Source organism: Neodiprion fabricii, chromosome 1, assembly GCF_021155785.1.
Source record: "Neodiprion fabricii isolate iyNeoFabr1 chromosome 1, iyNeoFabr1.1, whole genome shotgun sequence".
Taxonomy (NCBI): Eukaryota; Metazoa; Arthropoda; class Insecta; order Hymenoptera; family Diprionidae; genus Neodiprion; species Neodiprion fabricii.
Window position 1 is genome coordinate 38,585,068 of NC_060239.1, and position 22,733 is coordinate 38,607,800.

The 22,733-nt window shown below is 38.7% G+C and overlaps 1 protein-coding gene across 3 annotated transcripts in view; it reads right to left on the reverse strand.

Moving 5' to 3' along the window:
* The window catches only part of LOC124181048 (transcription factor SOX-4-like), a 28,704-nt gene extending 8,306 nt beyond the window's left edge, over positions 1 to 20,398 (reverse strand). For all 3 annotated transcript variants that reach the window (XR_006870383.1, XR_006870380.1, XM_046567238.1), the window contains exon 1: positions 19,190 to 20,398. Coding sequence is in view for 1 of the 3 variants with exons in the window: in XM_046567238.1 (XP_046423194.1) it covers positions 19,190 to 19,294 (105 nt within the window). In the remaining 2 variants the exon portion in view is untranslated. The remainder of the gene's footprint in view (positions 1 to 19,189) is intronic.
* Positions 20,399 to 22,733: the final 2,335 nt, after the last annotated feature.

Below are 22,733 nucleotides of genomic sequence, written 5' to 3' on the forward strand. Positions count from 1 at the left end.
AGCATTTACAGGATACTTTACGAAGGTGTGCCTATAACGTCAACCTGAATAATACAAGTGTGGTGATGATGATTCGCTATATGAAAATTGCAGAAAGAGAGGTTGGAAGACAGAGAGTGATAGAGTGAGAGAGAGAGAGAGAGAGAAGATGGTCCTTCGCGGTAGGGCGGGCACCTGGGTTAAATCGCGTCTCGTGGGTGTTCGTTACATACATTGACAACTTAACCCATTACGGTTGATGGTTGTGAGAGTAGGTATAACGGTGGGCGAAGCGAGGAGTGGTTAAAGTATCCATGGCATAGACGGTGCGATATAATGTACCGCAGGCATCTTTGCGTGCGTAGATAGCAATCGCGAGAATGATATCAAAAAGGCCATCCTGCAGAACGGAAGTCGGGGCCAACGAGAGTATAATTGCTCAGGCACACCACCGCGGCACCTTGCGCATTGCAAGTTCGCGTATTCGTGCCTAGTTTACACCTGTACACACCAGCATTCATCCATCCATCCATCCATCCATCCATCCATTCATCAGGGTATCTGAGGCACATTACACGCATGCGGTGCAAGTTGCGGTTCCGACGTTCGTTCAGCGATCGCTTCTCACCTTGACACAATTCTTTCTCTGCAGTTGTTGCAACTCCCAGAGAGTGCACCGAGAGTGCGGATACTCTCTGCTCTTGTACCCTGCTCCATTTACATCGTGGAGAGAGAAATACTCTCTACTCCGTGCGAATCAAATTTTCTGCGTGTCTTTTTGCGACGTTCAAGTTTTGAGAGTATAACGTGTTATTATCGGAGGAATCGGTAAACCATAGTAAAGTAAAACGCACATATACAACAATCGTTTCTTTTGCAAACTGCATTCGCTTCAAAGTCGATACTTAAATTTTACAAAATCAGCACTCTTATCTTTCCACCTTTGAATTCGTTACACACAGTTTTCTTCTTTCTCTTCGCAGTCATGATCCAATGGCTTGAAACGATGCCAATCTCTACAGTTCCTATAAGATTGCTACGACTTCAACTGACACTACTCGGCAAACAATTACCACCGGCATAATCGATCTACAACATTCGGAATGCTGTTCCGACCACAATCATGACCATTTCGGTTCAACGTTAACAAACAATAGTTGTCGGCTCGAAATAATCCAAGTATTCCACGATTCGAAATACTTTCGTTACAGTAAAATTCAATTGATCCCAATCACTCGTTAAACAAATGTAGTTATCGCAACGCATGGTTCTCGGCGAAAAAATCGTTGCGTAAAATGGCGACTACTGTGTACAGAGGGTATAATTTCCACAACATAAAAACGTGAATACGCGGTGAGCATAAAGTCCGAACGAGTTCCCGCGGGTACGTAACTATACGTAGGTAGCACCAGAGACCGCATAGGTAACGTGCCGCTCTGTAAGTCAATGTAAGAACGTAAGCCGGCGGCGTACATGGTTTGTTAAACGTATATCCAAGTCCGTATACATGTATAATGTAAAACATACCAATACGCGTTATACTATATTTACTATTAAGCCTGCAGCTGACGGAAGTGAGCCGTAAGGTCACGCCGTAGCCAGGCTTGCATCTCAACGCGGTGTCTACGCTTAGCTGGCCTTCGAGTCCTGCCACCAACCACCACCTCCAACGACCGTTCCAACGTTCCTCCGAGCTTCTTCCATCGATTACGAAGCTAGGCTAGGTTTTGTTAGATCGGTAGTTTCGCGGATATCGAACTATAGCTTCGCTCTCCGTGTTCTCGTCGTTCTGCGTTTCTAAAGAGTGAGAGAAGACCCTGAGGATTGAAATCTGACCGACGACTTTGACGCGGAAGAGATTTTTACAACGGGTCGCTTATTCTTCCTCCTCCTAAACGAGATCTTTTCATCGTTTTGCGGTCAAACGAATCTTAAACTACCGATGATCGATGAACAGAAACGAATTTCAAATCGCGCTCAATCTCGCCTTGGAACACGGATCACTTCCGTTTTCTTACGCTACACTTGTTCGCCTGGCTGATATCGATGGATCAAAGATTGATTTTCATCAAAGGTTCGCGTAATCGCAAGCCTCGCGGACGTTTCGTATAATGTATAAGTAAAACGTTACGCGGTCCAATTAACCGGAGAAGATGAATAAAAGAAGATCCGCATTAGCACAATCGTTGCTTTAAACGGACAGCGTGGCTGACGATTGCGCGCTTGTGACGAATGCCAGTCGCGTAATCTTGTCACGACGACGAGTGACAGAATCGAACTTGGAAACACACTCGGTATAGTTGTGTCGGTGTTAATACGAAACTGGATGGTCATGCGGGGCCCGGCAGCCTCGCGATAGGAAATGATCTTGAAACGATCACAGTCGGTATATGGTGAACGTCATTGAAGTCAGGCAGGCAGGCGGACGTTGTTTAGCTAGCTCCAGCCGTATCGAACATTAGTCTGCCAGCTGTAAGATAGTTGACGTGATATGATAGTATAACTAAACGAAACTTTCCGCGACGACAAACAACCAAACAAACAAACATGCAGTCTAAATCAAACGCTTTTTATACACTTTCCGCATTCCGTTTCAAGCCGTGAAACGATTCCGGTATTAGAGGCTCGTGTCTTGTTCCTCAAATCTTAAAAACCAACTCAAGGATCTTCCCAATGGATTCAAGAATCGATTCCGACACATTTTCAACCTAAAAAATCCCATTTTCACGTTTCTCCGCTAATGGTTTCGCAAATGGTATCAGAAAGCGGTAAAACTTGACGGTTTTTTCTTTTTTTTTTTTTTTATTTCTTTTTGCACCGACCGTTTCCAACCCATCACTGTCGTTCGCATCTCTCCACTTTAGGCGGAAATGACATCGGAGTAGAAGAGTAAGGGAATTAAAGTCGAACAGTAGTTGTCCACGATGTGGACTCATGGTGTTCGGTGAAAATTCCCAATAACAAATTCCAGGACATTTCAAGGTTATTCAAGGCAATTGAAAATGGAATATTTCCATGACATTTCCAGGTTACTCAAGGCAATTGAAAATAGAATATTTCCAGAAGACAAGAAAAATTCAAGGATATATCCAGGACCACTGGCCACCATGATGGTCTAAATTTGTCCCTTCTGTTTCAGGAGAAGGATCCAACCGAGTAGGTACCTAAACGTCAGTTCAGACGAATCGACGCAGCGTTACGTGAATAAGCAGAAGCAGAAGCAGAAGAAGAATAAAAAGAAGGAGCATGAAGTGAGTTTAACGTACTATAATGTGCTCACGGAGACGGTCGAATAATTTTGTCGCCCGCAGCGTTCGCCCCGGTCGGTCGTTGGCATTGAACGAGTGTGTATACCTACATGAGTAGGTACTACTTGCATCAGCATCGGCATCACCACCACAATCATAGATAGAGACACAGTCTGTTTATGCCCGGCGGTTAAACGTTTGTTACACATGTGTGTATGTATACGTACATCTACCGTGTAAGAGGCGAGTGACGAACGTACGTCAAAAACGATGCCAAGTTCTCCTCAGTCCAGGGAAAAGACCAACAACGATCCAAGAAACACACAAAGTATGTTGTACCTACATCGATACTCACTTACTCGCTCGCTCTGTTGGGTCGTAACTTCATTATACCGTAAAAGATGTGCGGATACATAGAGACCGCCAAAGCAGCGCGTAATCTCTTCGCTGTGTCTTGACGTACGACGGTAACAAAACAAAATGAACGCCCATCTACTTACGCATCTCGGTTAAGCGGACAGGTGTAGTAGGTATGCAAGTGTAATCATCGTATAAATACTCTTCAGCACTGCATAGTCTGGAGTTACGTGTGACCCGTGAGAAAGAATTTATCAAAGAAACTGTAAGACCGCGAAGTTAGTGAATCACTTCACCGACATCCGTCCTCGTCTTGGCGAACGATCATTTCCTGGTGCTGTGCTTTCTTGGTTTCATTACGTTCATTTTCCCTCCACTTTCGTTGGTTCTTTTGCGCAACGGAGTTCATTTCTCGTACCACCGTTTACTCTCCTTCTTCTTCTTCGTCCAACGACATGACCGTTAAACCGTAAACATCGCGACAGTGCAAATTCGGAACAACTAAGATTTCTTTTCTCGCCATTCTGATTTTGACGTATTTCCAGTAAATGAATGTCATTTATCACATCCAGACTATTGTCATTGGATTATTGGGAGATTTTTATCCCACCAAATATTGATTGTCGAATACTTTTCGACTATTTACACGAGAGTTATAGTACTTTGGAAATGCAAAATCCGAAATCGCACTAGTGTGGTTTGTATACCGGGAGAATCTCTTGAAACTTGAAAATCAACCGCGCATGCGCGAGTTTTATCCGCTGTTCGCGCAGGCTGGCCAACCCGAGTTTCAGCTGTCAAACTCTTTCCGCCGGCGATGCGGTTCGTACGAATTTTCGAGGTTAGAATCTCGAATAATCGAGACGGCGACTCGGAAAGGTTTTGGAAGCATTTGTTATCGGGTCGGAAAGTTGACTCTTCAAAGAACGGTGGGAATTCAATGCTTACGCTCTTTGAAAATTCAAACGTACACATTTTCCGTACGTTGGCCCGCCTGCATCGCGGACAAAAGTATCGCTGCGGGAAGATTTCGCCGACCAATGAGATTTAACTATTCGGCGCACGCGCGGTCGATTCTCAAGTTTCGAGAGATTGCCCCGGTATATTCTCAATCGAGGTACGATTACTGCGGGTTACTAACGAACTCGGTAAGTACACTGACGATAATCCGAATGAATCCAACACGATTCGTGTCAAATTCGCCAAGGTACATGAAAAATGATCTATTAACACGACACGCTATTTCTCAAAATGGCACTTCGACCTCAAGCATACGAGCGATACAGAAATAGAATACTAATATAAAAATTATCGCGTATACCCAAACACGAATCGATTATAAATTACTTGAAAACCTGATCGAGGAGACGTTTTACCAACATTTCTCTACCAATATTATACACGTATAACATATGGATAGATTAACTATCTATACCGACATAAATTTCACATCTATATATTTCAAACAAGCAAGCAAATACATGTACATGTACAGATATATACATGTAGTGCGACACATGTGGTGCAGATATTAGGTGAGAATAAAAAAAAAAAAAAAAAAAAAAAAAAAAAAAAAAAAAAAAAAAAATTGTAGAGAAAGAGAGATACGGAAAAATGTACAACGGGGAGCGGCTACCGTATAATTATAATCCGCGGATGACGTGATTAAACTAGATGAAACATTAAAATCGTCTATACACAAGATTTAAACGAAGATAAACGGTGAGTAAGTATGTACCCAAGTTTATTATACATGTATAACGCATATTAAATATTATTTTGCCAGTAGTTTTGACTTATATATAGAGTATATTATACCGTATAACCGCACATTTCCCACATCATCATTTATACCTACGTATGTTATACGTGTATTATAACCGGGCGTTACCAATCGCCCGCATTTAATAGTCTCGCATAAATCGATGCGTGTATAATATAATACGTACATGGATGTATAACGGGTATAAGGTACGTTATTACACATGTCGCGTAGTATGTGTATAATACAATCACTAGGAATTACACACGCGATTGACCTTCGCTAATATTTTATGCCTCCATATTTCTCCTCCCCCTCTCCTCCCATCCATCTATCTATCCATCCATCCATCCATACATCTGTCCGTATGTTTATCTACACTTTCCGTACGACGAAGTCAATCGAGTAACTGCGATATAATATATTGCAATAAACATCCGCGGAGTGATAATTGAAAAGAAAAATAAACATATCCGCAAACTTTTTTTCTATACTACTTTGTCACGCAATTGTCATATAAATCGAAAAAAAAAAAGAAAAAAAGAAAGCAAACTTTTCCGTAACTTTTAATTTCCGCATCAGCGAAGAATATTAACGCGTCGTATTTAATGACAATCGCATAATTACATGACTATCGAGCTGGTAGTCTCACGTGTGTCATACTATTTTTATTTTCTTTTCTTTTCACAGATCAGGGTGAAAACGGGTTCGCCTATCCAGCTCCCATCTCTGATAAACTCGCATGCGTAAAATATAAACATCTTACACCGAGTAATGACGCTATTAGGTAGGGTCGGTTGTGTCGCGAGTGTTTGTAAGTTACAGTATACAAGGAGGTACGTCGTACGTATTCCGATCAGCGGTATAATAATTTGCGTAGAGCTTGGGTATCGGAAGGCGGCTACGTACTTACGTACTTATCGTACGTACATGCATCCATGCATACGCGGATACGTACGTGTACGATTTTAATACGCGCCGCTAATACCTTATAAGAGAGACACGCGAGATTATAATTTATAATCCACATGGATATTACACCACCACCACCACCACCACCATCGCCAAGTCGTGATGGACACGCCGCGCACGCCGAGTATAGGATCAGATATCACGACCGACTATCAAACTTGTGGCCTATAATACAATACGTGTGTAGAGGTGTATGAAGAACAGAGAGAAAGAGGGAAAGAGGGAAAGAGAGGAACCGACTCCTCATCCTGCTGCTGCTGCTGCTACTCGCGATGAGATGCTGATTTATTTATACCATCGGATTATAGACTACAGCTGCAGCTACTCTTCTATATATTCTCTGTATGGTCTATAATAATGTTATAAATGACCAGAGACGCGATTCGAATTATTATTATTATCGCTGTACGTTATACATCAATGTGCACAAGGGTACAGGATACGTAGATATAAATATTGGCATGATTTACGAAAACTTTTTGATCAACCAATCGAAACTACTTGTAACAGTGCATATATTCTGAAAGATGTTTGAAAATTTTTCGTTATTCTTTTAATCTCTCGAATACAGCGTTAAAAATATATATATATACATATATATGTATGTAAACTTCGAAGCCTAACTTTGAGATAAAATTCTCCGAGTAGTCTGGAAACTTGTTCACTTTTGCATTATAATCTATAACGGTAAAAATCGTAAGTCGAACTTGAGTAATTAGATTTATAATATTTCGTCGTCAAAATTAAAGTACCCGAGTAAGTAGAACAAAAATCGTCGTCAGATACAATAATAATTCGATATTTAAACATTGAAAATCTTTCGACTTTGCGATAATATGAAAGTAATAATAAATGATGATAACGACATTCGAATAATGCACAACATACGTAGTGATATATATATATATATATATATATATATATATATATATATATATATATATATATATATTTATCTGATTCGCGATGCTTACGAAGTTGGATACGTATAATACGGGATGTTATATATACATACGTATATATACATATATATATATGTATATATTATAAGCGGAGTAGCAGAATGTACGTAAGTTCGCAGAGAGATCGTGGGAACCGATCGTTCCTCCTCCTTAAGCCGATTCCACCGTCTTACTCACTCGCTCACCCAACAATATGTATAAGTAACTTTGTTAGTACAGACGAGACCGAGATTTAACACGCGTAGAAATTTTATTTTCAAACGCGTGTCAATTATCAGCGGTTGGATAAATTGTCGGGAAGTATTGTAAAAATGTTGAAAATGCGCTATTGTGCCGAATTAAAAATTTGTTCACATTACATGACATATTTATTTATGGAGCTTTGAAAAGCTCATATATTACCGTTATGTCAAATGTTGGATTCTTTTATATTGTAAACGATTTAAAATAGAAAAACAAACGAACGAATCCGGTTCTTCGTGTGTGAGATAAAATCGTTGTATCGTACGATATAATGTGAAAAACTTGACAAGGATGAGATTTTTTCGATTTTGATAACAACCAGTCACAGCCAGCTGATCATCGTCATCGCTATGTTTTGTTGAAATTTTCTTCACTCGCCAACAAGGGTTTCACTTATTTGTTACTTCAACTACTCTGAACTAGTCGATAATCATTTCGAAGGAGCTGCAGACGATAAATGATTTTCCAAGACCCAGAGTAAAATTTTCAAACGACGTTTCTTTCCTCCTTGTTTTTCCTTTTTTTTTTTTTTAAAAAAAAAAGGGTTTTTAAAATATATATTAAACAGCAGACGTGTAATATACGAATCGTATAACGTGTGCTCGTTTCAGCACGGAAACAGCCGGCTGCTGGTCAGCTGACTCGACGACATCCTGACCGAATCCGATAGCGAGAAGCGAATATGTGGGGCAGGCATCAGCATCAATATCGCCTGAGTGAGAATTACACGTTATAAAATATGCGTAGTTGGTGTTGTTATAACTCGTCAAACGTGCCAAGTCTCCCTGTCTGTGTGTATTATTGTATACATTGTACGAGATTATGTGGAAAAGATTATACGCGTAACACGAGATAACGAAAGAAAGAGATAAATAAAAACCACAAAAAAAAAAAAAAATAAAAAAAAAAAAATATATACGATTCTCTAATTTAAAACGAAAGGAAGAAGACGAGGAAGCTGAGATGAATAAAAATAAAAATGACCAAACCCACGGAGCGTAGTCATAATTTTATCTGCGTGTACGTGCGTTTGATGGGATTCAGAAGATATTACAAAAAATAATGAATCACCGATGTGGACTTTGATTTTCCTTTTTTTTTTTTTTCTTGATGATAAAGTTGAACGTCGGATCGAAAATTACATGAAAATAAAAAAAAAAAAAATTGTAAAACGACGATTCACTTTTTTTCAATAATTTGTCCAATAATTTTATCACACATTTACATTCACGCGACTTCTTACGAGAATTTCCGAATCGCAGAAGCTAAAAGTATGACGTAAATTTGTGTATACATTGCCGTTTTAACGGTATCGTATTTATACGATATTATTATTTTCATATAGATTTGATTAATCCGGGATAGAAAGAAAAGTCAAAGAATTCACGAGTATTTTTTTGGGACCAGAGAATCGTATAAAAATGTTCCTTAAGGCAATTTAAATTTAAAAAAAAAAAAAAAGGCTAGGGGAAAATCATTGTTCGTAATACATATATGGGGGATTCCACGTCAATTCGACCAATGATTTTCTCCTAATATATACATACTATAAATGTAAAATTGTTATTTCTCAACGTCCGGCATGTAAAAGGCTGCGCGACACTTGCATTGATAGGCAAATTTGTCGCTTTGAATATTAATATTATAAACAAATCGACGCAATCGTTACGGAGACGCGATAGAGCAGTTTTCGCCGCTGCACATACATACTTATGCACACAAGGCGTATCTGCATCTCCCGGAAATCGCGTAATCGTGAAACGAGCAAGAGTCGCAGATCGCTCGCTCGGTTGGCTGGTCGGTTGCGCCGACGACGACGTGATAGAAAACAGAAGGCGAGGTGAAGAAAAAAAAAAGAGAAAAACAACGAGCATGTTGAAGAGAAAAATGAAACGGAAAGAGGGAGAGCAACGTGGACCAGGAATATAAGATAAGGAATGAGATAAGTAGCGTATTTATCTACTTCGATAAGGTAATAAAAAAAAAAAAAAAAAATTAAAACCAAAATCTCCGCTGCCGAGAGTTTAGAGTATGTTACAAGGGACGTACCTTATATATATATATATATATAATTATTATAGAGTAAAGAAACTGGTTGTTTTCAGTTTAAATACATGTTGTGTGTGTGCGTATGATGATGGTCGATGATGGTGATGGAGGTGATCACACATGCGAGTGATGAGGAACGAGAAGCGAAAAAAAGCTCGCTGTTCGTGCTCTTGCGATGATAGTGCCGTTAAATAAAACGGGAGTAGTCGGAAAGAAGAGGAAGAGGAGGAAGATGAGGAAGAAAAGAGAGAGAGAGAGAGAGGGAGAGAGAGAGGGTTAGTAGAGGTGGGGGGATAAGGAGCAGCTTTACTCTGCACAGCTGATCGCCCCCTGTCAACGGTACAAGTCGTACACTCTCCAAGCCTCCTGCTCTTATGCTTATGCGTATACATATATGTTGTACGTCTGCATGTCACGTATTAGCAACTTGGACGTTTGTTATTGTTGAAATATCATGCGGCGAAAACGGGGAAACCGTCGTATCGTTATTTGTAATACATATATTATATATATATATATATACTGAAAACGTGATACACGCGACGCGGAAACGAGACATTGGTAATTTATAATTTTTATTGTAATCTCGTCTTTTCGTCTCTTTTTATCAGTTGATGTTATTGTAAAGATGTGAAAGAATTCGAGAGCATATTTTTCGGTGAGTCGACTTTTTTGAGAATAGAACCTCTTACGGAACTCGTAATTTTAGACGGCTGGGAGAAATTGTCATTTAGATTATCCGGGATTTCGGGAAACACCGTGAGTACGAAATTTTTCGAAATTCTCTTTCCACTTTAGAAATCCCGCTATTATTGGAGAAGCGAAAACAACCGTGACGAGAATTTTCAAAAACTCCTCAATATTCGATGAACTCGGGATTTTCCGGTGCCGGAACAGAATGTAACAGATTTTATCCGACCCAAAGTGTTTCAGTACGCGCACACCCTCAATAAGGAAAATACATATAATATTACATCGCGTTGCACGTAATACAACTAGTAAAGAAATACACAGTCCAAGGGTTAATTTAACACACACGTGTGTGTGTGTGTACATATACGAGTAATAATACCGGGGCAATCTCTCGAAAGTTGAGAATCAACCGCGCATGCGCCGAATAGTTAAATCTCATTGGTCGGCGAAATCTTCCCGCAGCGATACTTTTGTCCGCGATGCAGGCGGGCCAACGTACGGAAAATGTGTACGTTTGAATTTTCAAAGAGCGTAAGCATTGAATTCCCACCGTTCTTTGAAGAGTCAACTTTCCGACCCGATAACAAATGCTTCCAAAACCTTTCCGAGTCGCCGTCTCGATTATTCGAGATTCTAACCTCGAAAATTCGTACGAACCGCATCGCCGGCGGAAAGAGTTTGACAGCCGAAACTCGGGTTGGCCAGCCTGCGCGAACAGCGGATAAAACTCGCGCATGCGCGGTTGATTTTCAAGTTTCAAGAGATTCTCCCGGTATACAGCACAATCTTATAAGACCGCTTTAATTTCAAGTTCCATTGTAACCGAATGGCGATTATTCAGAAGGGTGTAAGAAAAAAGAAAAGAGAGATTCGGAGAGGAGGATATGCGTATCGTTTAAGTCACAACCGCATAGAATAATATCTATATAATATATGTAAATAATAATATTTCGTCGTCTCCGTGTCTGCAGCTCTTGTCATTCGTCGTTCGTCCGGTACGAAAGATACGACGATAAAACCGATAACGAAACGAAAAAACGAGTCCAGCCTAGCGCCTCTTTCTATCCCTGCTGTCCGTCTGCCTACCTCAATCTCACGCGTATACGTACATCCATGAATTCGTTCGCATTAAATGCGTACAAATGTGTAACACAGGACATAAAACGCAGATTACAGAGAGGGGAGGAAAAAAGGCCAGACAGCGATAGTCTGACCGAATTTCACACTTTGCCTTTTTTTGTTTCACTTCTTCTTTTTTCCTTCTTATCTTTCCTACGGCTACAATCGTCGTTGTCGCAGAAGCGTTCGTAGATTACGAAAATCGTCGCGTCCGCTTCGATATAATTACATACACGCGTGTAACGTGTAATATTGAATTATTATAAACAATAATACCGAGCGAATCGTGTCGATTGTTATCTTTCCAGATTGTCAAAAGGTTGTAGCTGTAACTTGACGAAGACAGCTCGTGCACGCTAGCTCGAAACAATCCAAGTTGGTACGCGTATTGAATTATATACACGCGTGTTACGTACATTGTTGACCAGCAGTGCGGTGCATCGATCGCGTGCTCGTAATATTTTTATATCGTACATGTACGTATGCAATCGAATATACAGCATCTACGATATCTCAACAACGATAAATCAGGAAAGAGGAGGCGAAGGAGAAGGGAAAGAGAGAAAAAGTAAGGAGAGAAAAAACGTTGCGAGAAAAAAAAGCCGGATCTAATCTCTGTGACATTGCCGTATCTTTTCAATGTTGTCAGCGAGCGTCGCTTGTATGTTCTTTATAGGTATATGTCATATGTCATATGTTTATGTACACGTATGCATTATGTGTAAACTGTACGTAATATTGACGCCCGAAAAACTCTTAACACACACACACACACACACACACAAATAGACACAGAATATCGAATCTAATTTTGTTTACTTTTTTCTTTCTTTTTGTCGTTTCGTTTACCCCAGCCACGATTTTTATTACCGAACAAAAAATTCAATTTATCGTCCGTTATCGAATATTGTTCGCGTTTTTTCAACCTCTGATTCAATCTTATCTTTTCCGCCACTTTATGTAAACTGTCATTGTCGTTCGTTTAGTTTCGTCTCGTTTTCTTTCTCACTTCGTTCGTCTGTATTTGTAAAACTCAAAGTTAGAATCCACACGTTGTTGTCGCTCTGCACATAATTTCTCATGTACTATACATGTGTGTGTGTGTGTGTGTGTGTGCTAACCTATATAACCTAAGGAATGGGACGCGACTTTGATCGGCGATGTACGTATTTTAATGCAAAACCCTCCGTCATTATCATCAATTATATGTATATCATCAATCATCAATCAATGCCGGTGAAAAACTGTTATTTCGCGATTTTAGAATTGTTTGAAATTCGGTAAACCGTAATAAAACGAAACAATTAATAATATTTCGAAATATCGCTTCCTCAAAAATCATTGTAAAGTAAAGAAAATAACGACCCCCCCCCCCCCCCGCCCCCCTGGCAATGTTTCGTTACGATAACGTTACTATCTTAAACCTCGTCCGTTATCGGATTCGATTCGACGAGGCTTCTTCGTCATATTCTTGTTCTTCGTCCGACAATCGTGATTCATAATTATCAGAATACAATGTAGCGAATAAATACTACAGTTTGCAGTGTTGCAATTTTAATTTTTCTCTCTTTTTTTTTCTACTTCGATACATCTTCTTTTAGCGATTGACCAGAGATAAGTAGATTTCCATCAGATATTAAGATGGTAAAAAAAACGCAATTATCGTATCAGCCGTACTAACGTATAATACTCAACGATAATAATCAATTATACAAATGTTAAGATAAATAAAATAATAACAGGATCGTGATCGAAAAACAATCTATACTTGTGTGCGTAATTTCCGTGTAGCGAATAAATAATATTACGCTGTAATTAAACAGAGAATAAATATATTGAAAATAATAAAAGCATGTCCTGCATCATTGATGCAAGGTGAATAGAAACAATGACGTTACATTTTTCCTCAATTTGAAAAAGACTCCTTGAAGTGGGTGTCATTTAAAAGAAGATAATTGAACGAAATCATGGCGGTGGGGGAAAAAAAATATATCACGACGCGTGGAAAGAAACTACGAACGAAACTTCACAAACGAAGTTGATGAATTGTGGGTGAATACGGATTTTTCTTGTTTATCTTTTTCAACCACCTTTATTGTGAATTTAATTTTCTCACATCACAAGGTGTTTATTATATGCATATGTGTGTAATAAGTTTGTCTGCGCGATGAAGATTTTGAGAAAGTACAGGACTTCACACACGTGTGTATATATATGCATTAGGTGAATTATACATAATCGTTACCGATTTGTTGATAGCCGGGTTGAAACACCGTCGAGATAATGAAATTAGAGTGCAATTGCACCAAGAATCTTGTGCAATTTATCGAATTGCGAAAACGTGCATAGGTACGGTTTCATCGAACGAACAAATGACACACACGTGTATTAATCAACGTTATGCATTATCCCCGGATATTGGCCAATTTATTTATTTATATAAAACATTGTTCGGTAATATTTTCCGCACACCTACGGAAAATTTCGAATTTCGAACGATAAAATTTCGTTTCCGATCGATCTGTTATTATCGGTTAAGCTGCTACAACTAAAAAAAAAAAAAAAAAAAAAAAAAAAAAAAAAAAAAAAAAAAAAAAAAAAAAAAGAGAAGAAAACTGTGCCGACGCATTGAAAGCGAGAGATTGATTTTTAATATACATCGCAATGCATTCACGAGATATAATATGCACATAGATACGTCACGTTAACTCCATGCGCATTCAAGTATAAAATTAACACTCGACAATACACATCGAATATACTCAAGATAAAGTTACATAGCCTCTGTGTGTGTATGTATACATAAATAAATATATTTGTCAGAGATCCGGCGAGTTATTTCTTGCACCGATTGCGTTTTGCGGTAAACCGTAAAATATAAATATATATCTAACGTTGTGTGTAAAATACGACGTTGCATGACTGAGTAAAATAAAATAATCTGCATTATCCTGCGAGGAAAAAAGAAACGATATCGTGTACAAAATAAAAAAATTTAAAAAAAAAATCGTACAGACAATTTACAATTGTTATCTATTAACAAAGTTCCCTCCGTGCGGCGAGTACGGAGCTGATTTTTCTTACTCGTAGTGAGAAATAAAACTTAAAAAAATGAAAAGAAATAACAAGTTCGTTAAACGATAATTATTACTAGGATTTTCGTTCATTCGAAGCATTCTCAACTCAAGCACGTGTCCCATTTCTTTTTTGTCGTGTTATTTGTATTTTCATTAACGATATTATCATTGTTGTTATTTTATAAACGAAAGGCAAAAGCAAAGCATCGATTTTCGTTTTATCCAACGATTAAATTCTCTTCGTCCGGCGACGTCTTCGGTCGTCCCGTTTTTTTTTTTTATAACCCTTAATAGAAGTTATTTACGTTAAACTTGTAACGAAATTGTCGAACTCGAATGAATAATAAACGAACGAGAAATGAAACGAAAATTAGTCAAGAATCGAGGTTCGCGGAATGAATTCAGTTCTACGGTGGCGGTGGTTTGCAAATGCGTAAGAGGAGGGAAGAAGAGATATTCGTAATTCGTTTCGTCGTTCGTTTGACTCGGGGAAACTCCAATTGCGAACGAATATATACATATATATATTTATCGTTATATATATTATTCCATCAATATATACAAAATTACCAAGGATAATTTTACACGTGGTTGAGAGGCGGGGTTTTACCCGATAGAATATTAATAAAGAGATTTTCACGATAATCCGCGTCGGATTTTTATATTATGCACGTACGTTTGCACATATGTATACATATAACTGTTGCGTGTAGGTGAACAAATAATAATCCAACAAAGAAGCAGAATGAAAAAAAAAATGACGAATCCGTATTGTAAATTGATTCAGTCTTCAGTTTCATTTTAATTTTCCTTCGTTTTCTCCATCAATTATGGATTTGAAAATGTGAGAGACGAAGATGAAGGTAAAAGAAAAAAAAATTGTTTTTAAACAACGGCAATGAATAAAAATTACTCACTTTAATGCCGTTATCATTATTGCGAAACGTATAATAATAATTGTAACAAAAATACATCGAACAGCAACAGCAGCATATATTATAAAAAGATGAGGGACGAGGAGGAATTTCACATACAGTGTGTGTTTCCATTAGACGTAGGGTCGACGCGTAGAAGGGTAAAAAGCAGAAACACGAGGAAACAAAAAAAGAAAAAGAAAAAAAAAGGAATAAGGAATAAGGATAGAGAAGGAGCCAAAGTCTAGAATTAGTCGGGATTCGAAAGGGCCATTAAAAAAGATCCTTAGAAGGGTGTAGATAATTGGCCGGGAACCGCGTCGCGACGCCAAGGGACGACGGACGAAGAGGCGCGTCGCTGACTGACTCACTGACTCACTGACTTACTGACGGACCGACTTAATGACTGACCCGACGACTGCGGGCTGGAACGAAGCGACTTGCGATGAAAAAAAGGCTGGCATTTTTTTTTTTTTTTTTATTTTTCAATCCATCTAAGAAGACGAAAGAAAGAAAAAGAGAGGAGAAATCGTACAGGTTTGTGCGGATGTGAGTATGACGTGTAAGGATTAGAAAACAAAAGGGTCCGAATCGTAGATTTCGTTTTTTGATTTTATTTTTTTACACAGACAGGAAGAAGAATCGGAAGATATTCGAAAATTTTAACCCTTCTGTTTTTCAATCCATCCAACATTCTTATTGTATGGTTATGTTCAAAATGTAGAATAAGAATGGCGGTTGTATTATACTCTACTTTTCCGCACTTTGCGCGATTCTACATTTTCACTTTTCCATACTTCGATATGAGTTTTCTAAAATTTGAAAGTTTCTATAAGAGTTGCCTGTTCGCGTTTCTGAAGATTCTACGTTCTGATCATTGCAATCCATCCGTCTTCCGATCTCACTGCATCTTTACCCCCATCATCCATGACCTGGTTTCACTTCTCCAGTTCTTCCTCCTCCTCCTCCTCATCTTCTTCTTCTACTACTTTCGTATAATTACAGACTACAAAATGACGACGCGAATAAGGGGGGAAGAAAATGGTCGGATTTTTCTCTTTCAAAGCCTCTCGACTGACCTGATCGATGAGAATGCAGGAGTGAGAAGAAGGAAGAAAGAAAGATAGAGAAAAGGACCCGAAAGTCGGATCAGAGAGTATAATACCTTGGTACACTTTTTTTCGTCTTTTTTTTCCGTCATTTATTTTCAATTTTCTTGTTCGACCGTTGTTTTCGTATTTCTTTCTTTCTTCCATTCCATCCTTCTTGTCTTTTTCTTTTTATTTTATTATTGTTACTTTTTCTTTTTCTTTTTTTTCACCTACTTATCGTTTTCGTCCTACGAGCTTCTTCTCCTCGGTTTTACCTACACAATCCTTGTTTCGCCGTCAGTTTCTACTATATCACAGTGCGTTACGGTCTTTGGCCCTCGGTATATTAATTATTCCGAATCGGTCACGGTGCATCGATTATCTCTATTCTATATATATATATATATGTATACATATACCGTCCCTCTTTTCCGACTCTGTCTGCATCGCCTCGTCTCGTCTTCTCCGTTAACCGCGGCTTTCCTTCGCTTCTTTCGCTTATTAAAGAGAACTTAAAGAGCGATATGAGATTCGAACGAACGAGAAGACACGCTGTACCGTATTTCGTAATAATAGAAGGAGAACTCCCGAGATGCGAGATTGTCTACAACCGTATTCGTAACTCGTAAAAATTAAAGTCTACGTATTCTTCATCCTCTTTGTTTTACACAGCTGTTGCAATTACTCCGTAATTTATTACATCGATCTTGGTGTTTTTCAATTTTTGATTTTTTTTTTTTGTTTTTTTTTTCCTTTTCATCTTCTACACTTATTTCCTTTCACCCGCGCAGTTGAAAAATTACTACTTCGCAATCATTATTACCATTATTATTATCGTAATAACTCGATACACCCACGAAATATCTCGATTAAAGCAAAGTAAAATAAAACAGACGGTGGAACTTTACTCTGCGCGCTTAAACCGTAGGTGCAGGAGACTTTACAGTTTATAGTTTTGTTGCACGAATGATGAAAAAAAGTTTTAAAAAATTAAATAACCGTATGTGTGCGTATGGTATGTATAAAATTGACGCGCATCTCTGTGTTTCCCCATTTTTTTTTTTTTTTTTTTTTTTTTTGTGTTACGTTTCATTGTTTTCACCACGATTTACTCCTTTGTTTCTACAATCCGCGTACAGTCATCGTCGAGATACGAACGATGAAATTGTGGCCAAAACACGAAGAGAGTGGCATATAATACGTGAAATAGATGATATACAAGAGTCGCGATAAATGTGTGTAAAAACAAGAAAAAAAAAAAAAAACAAACAACAAATTATAACAAACAGCATGAGATTCGGAGAGTGTCGAAAGGTTTGTTTGCAAACATAAAATATTATACCACCTTCTTCATCCTTTCGTTCATTTCCCTTTCTCTCTTTCTCCTCGGGCATGGTATGAAAAAAAAATAAAAAAAAAAAAGTAAAAGGATGAAGAGAGAAGACACAACTTGCGCACAACTTCATTCACGTACGTTTGTGCACGTATTTTAATGCGTAGAGAACCTGGCTTAATTCCACAGCTGATTTCCCAGCAACAGCCGTCGGACGGTAAACTCGAGGCTTTCGTCTTTAAGCAGTTCGCCCACGCTTTTTCATTCTTTCATTCTTTCATTCTTCTTCTTCTTCTTCTCTTTCTCTCTCGATTTTTTCGTTTATTCGCAATCATGACTAGGCAAGATAGGTCGTGGTAGAATATAATACACGCAAAAAAAAAAAGAACGATGCGTTGTTTAAACGGCGAAGAACATTGCAACACACAAAATATGGCAGCGGATGACTTTTTATTTCTAACTATGAAACAAGGATACATCTACCAATTCGTTATCTTCATATTTTGACGCGTCGCGTCTTTTCTTTTACGATGACGGGATTAATAACCGAACAAGTTGTATTGACAAAGTATGTGATTGTTGATTGATGCTTTATTAACGGTTTACTAAATTCCAGATAATCCCTGTTGTAAAATAATAACTTTTTCTAAAGGTTCATTGTTACGAGAACGTTACAAACTTTAGCCTGATTCTCTTTTTACCTACACACCTATCTATCTCTTTTCATTTTTCAAGAGGGATTCATCGTTCACTGCGCCCACGTGTCGTTATTGTTGTATTTATTCACGATCTTACATTGTTCTACATAGCTTTGAGACATTACTTATTTTGCGCAACTTGACAGGTATTCTTTGCCTCAAGTGTTAAGTTACGATCCGAAATTACGTATACTGTCAAAGGAGAAATACACTGTTCGAAAACCAACGTGGGGGAATTTAAAATTGGCGCTTTCTTTTTTTATCATAACGAAGTTAGTAACACTACCGCAACGATTCGAGCCGAGGAAAAACCGTTATTTCGCGATTTTCGAATCGTCTGAAATTCGAGTAAACCGTAATAAGACAAAACCTCAATTACGGTGATGTTTCAAAATCATCGTAACATTAAAGAAACAATGATTTTTTCCCAATGTCTCGTTATGATAACGCGACCAACTTCAACCTCGTGCTTTTCTCGCGACCGATATTTCGTTCCGCTTCGGAATCGAATTCGACAGATTTAAAAATCGACGATCTTTTGTTTTTATCTTCGAGAACTTTCGACCGCTTGGAAAACCCGGCAAATATCCCTACGAAGAATAAACACGCGAAGGGGGTAAAATGAGAAGGGTGAGAAAACGAGCGAGGTGGCGAAAAACTTTAACAGATTAAAAACATAAACAAGTATTTACCTGAGTAGCGTCCGAGTAAGGTGTCGGCGAATTTTTATCCACAAGCTGCGATCCGAAAAGGGGAATCCCCGAGCTTGAAGGGCTGTCCTGCTGTTGCGGCACCATTTTAACTTATTTATTACGCGTTCTGATTCGAATTTTATCTATTCTTCGTAATCAATAAGAAATAACGAGACCTCCGATTACGGCGACTCTATTTATCTCTCTCTATTCAACTTTACTTTTCACTTCACTTTTACTTTTAAATTGTAATTACATTACGCAGTATCGACACACGCAAGGATGCAGTTATTTCATAATTCGAAGCACAGAAAAAAAGTACACTCCTTTCGCTCTTCTTTTTTTTCTCTCTTTTACGCGTCGAATGCCAGCTTCTTGTTGTAACGTATTTTATTCATCGTATGTGTATTTTTATATACATACATTCACTGTTTCTCGTAGTTTTTTTTTTTTAGTTTTGTTTTTCTTATTGTTTAAGCGTTACACGATGATTTTTGAGGTGGGATTTTGAGCAAAGTATTTTTCACCCGTCCGTTGATTACACGTAGTTAATTTTCACCGCGTTTCTTTGCGGGAAATTTCAACGTTCTCGATTCTTAAGCAAAGCGTTCGTAACAATCGAAAAGAACTTGAAACGTAAAAACAGCAACTCCTGTGCACTGCGCGTTATGATTTATAAACAACAACAACAATGTACAATAATAATATATCGGATCGCCGAGATCTGTCCCGCGAGAATAAAACTGAGCGGATAACAGATTATTCAAAAATCCGCGCGCGGCAATTGTTCGATCGTATAATCGACGATTTGATCTTGTCTTCTTTTGTTTCTGTTTTGTTTATCTTCTCCTCGTACGTTGCAGAGGACGGATGTTGAAAACACGACGTTGAGCATTCCCCTTTTCTCTCTCCCTTTCGAAGAAATCTCTCCAGTCACGCGACAACGCTGAGTCCAAGAAAAAAAAAAGAAATTCCGTCGGCAGATGATCGATCGGGAGCAGAAGTCGATTTTCCTTCTTTTTTTTTTTCTTTTTTGTTTTGTTTTCCTCACTTTCCCTCCTCTCCTTTATCGACGAGGCAGTAATTTTCGTCTGCCGCGAAGTAAGCGAAAGAAAAAGTGAAAAATCAAAGCCGGTCGGTGGATGAACAAAGTTGGTGCGCGTGTGTGAGAAGCGAAGTAGGAAAAAAAATTAAAAAAAAAAAAAAAAAAAACCAAAGAAAAACAAAAACAACAAAACAAACAAAAGCGAAACAAACTTCTCTCGAACAAACCGAAACGTTAACTCGTAACAACGATCGCGAGTCGCGTTCTACGATATTCTTCTTCTCACTGTAACGATCTGTTGTCGTATTCTAATACAGTAACTGACATGTGGTGACATTATTACCGCCGCCTCTAAAACGCAACGAAAACGACCCTCGCATCACGAGCGCACATAAGCTACTGACTTCCCTGCCGTCACGAACGGCCCTCTCTATAACTCGCGGAGGGAGCTGCATCAGCTGTGCGCCGCTTCTCCCTCCCCTCCAACCCCTCCTCCTCCTCCTCTCGCCCCCCTGCGCCGACGACGGCGCGCATTCGAATCACCCTTGCACCGCGCTTCCCCCACCGCCGATCGCCACCCTCCCCTCCAACGCTTCGCGAGAGCGCAGCGCAGCCAGTCGGCGACCAATCCGCGCATTCGCTCCCCGAGCGCTCAAGTCGTCGGTTGCGGACGACGTTTGTTTGCCGCGTCTCGTCGTCGTGCCAGAGCGGCAAGCACAGAGGTGATCAATGATTGTGAGATAGAAGAGCATTTTGTTTTCTCGTATCGACGAGAAATTTCGGGGTGGGTTTAGAGTAGCGATCGCTTTCCGTTGCTTTGTTTTTTTTTTTTTTTTTTTTTTTTCTATGTCAATTATTTTCCTTTTTTTTTTTTCTTCGCACACGACGTTTTGAGGCTTGTCGAAAGTTCGTTCGGAAGTTCCTGGGTTTTTTTTTTTTTTTTTTGTGTTTGTCAATTTCTCCTATACCCAAAATATACTGATATTACAATTTTTCCTCGCAATGTGTTTTCGTAGGAATTTTTTTCGTTTTCCGATTCTGTCGTTTATTTCATCTAATTCGGCTGTTTCTTTTTCATTTTCTTTTTTTATTTTTTTTTTTTTTTTTTCTATCATTTTGTTTCTCATCAACGCGATGCGAGTGGAATCTGCGCAGGCTTCTCGGAAGTTAATAATTATCCACGCGTACGTATTCCATGTGTACCTACTTGGTCGTTTGAATCCGAATTCTGGCCACTTGTCAAAGTAAACTTATTACACGTGTATCCGTTCGCCGACCCGTAATTGCCTCGTTTTTATTAAAACACACAAAAAAAAAGAAATTTTTTTTTTCACTCTTCTTCACCTTACTCACCAAACACATCTTCCGAAAACGAATCGTATTTCCCGTAACTGACAAGGGACGTACCGAGAAAATCATACAAATAGAAAAGCTTTGAAATATTTACGCTGAATTATCTTTTTTTCGCAAATATATGAAAAATATTATTATTATAGTTGTTGTTGTTATTATTATTTAATTATCCCGTTGCTTCAGTCCAGTGCTTCGTATCTCGTTTATTAAAAAACGTGCCTTTTTTTTTTTTTTTTTTTTTTTTTCCTTCACCCGAGTCGCAACTTTTTACGGTCCTCAAATAACTTCAAAGAGATCTTTCTTTTGCGACTTGGCCGTACTTTTATATATTACATACGCGATGTTTAGACGAGTGTGTACAAGATTATACAAACATATTATCTTTCGTTTCCTTCGCACACAAAAGGTATACGCATAGGTATACGACGTGTATACGACCGTAAACTTGCAAAAAAATTTTAGAATACGTGCGTTACACATGTCGTATTTTGTCCTGTGTTTTTTTCCTTATTACAATCCCCGCCGAAAATTTCCAAGAGTTCGACCGAATGAAAAATTGTATAGGTAGGTAGGTACATTCATGCATACTATACGTATGTACTACACCCACATATATATATATATATATATATATTTATATATATATATATATATATATATATATGTGTATTTATGTACGTATACGCATAGCCACCCTTGCAGGGCTACGGCGAGTTGTTTTCGCGTCTGTCAAACGCAGCACGCGGGCTTCCGTTTCACCAACGTGTGTGCGAAAGTGTTTCCTTTTTTTCTTTCACTCACTTTTTTTTTTTTTTTTCTTTCATTCATTTAGCCCTGGTCTCGACCGCGGCGCAGTTTTGGATTTAAAGGGATGCGCGGTGGTTTTTTTTTTTTGTCTTTTTTCTAGCCCTCCCGCCTCTCCCTCACTCTGCAAAACTTGTCGCAATAAATTAGCGGTTTTTTTTTTTTACTTCGTACATTTCGTCGCACCGACAATCGGGCTACGAAAGAAAAGTAGCGCGGGAGGGAAAAAGTTGAAAAAAAATTGTATTCATCGTGGGTGGCGATCGAATTATTACATTAAAGTTGGACAAAAACACACGCTGCATGATTGATTTTGCCAATCGATAACTCGGGCAGATTGAA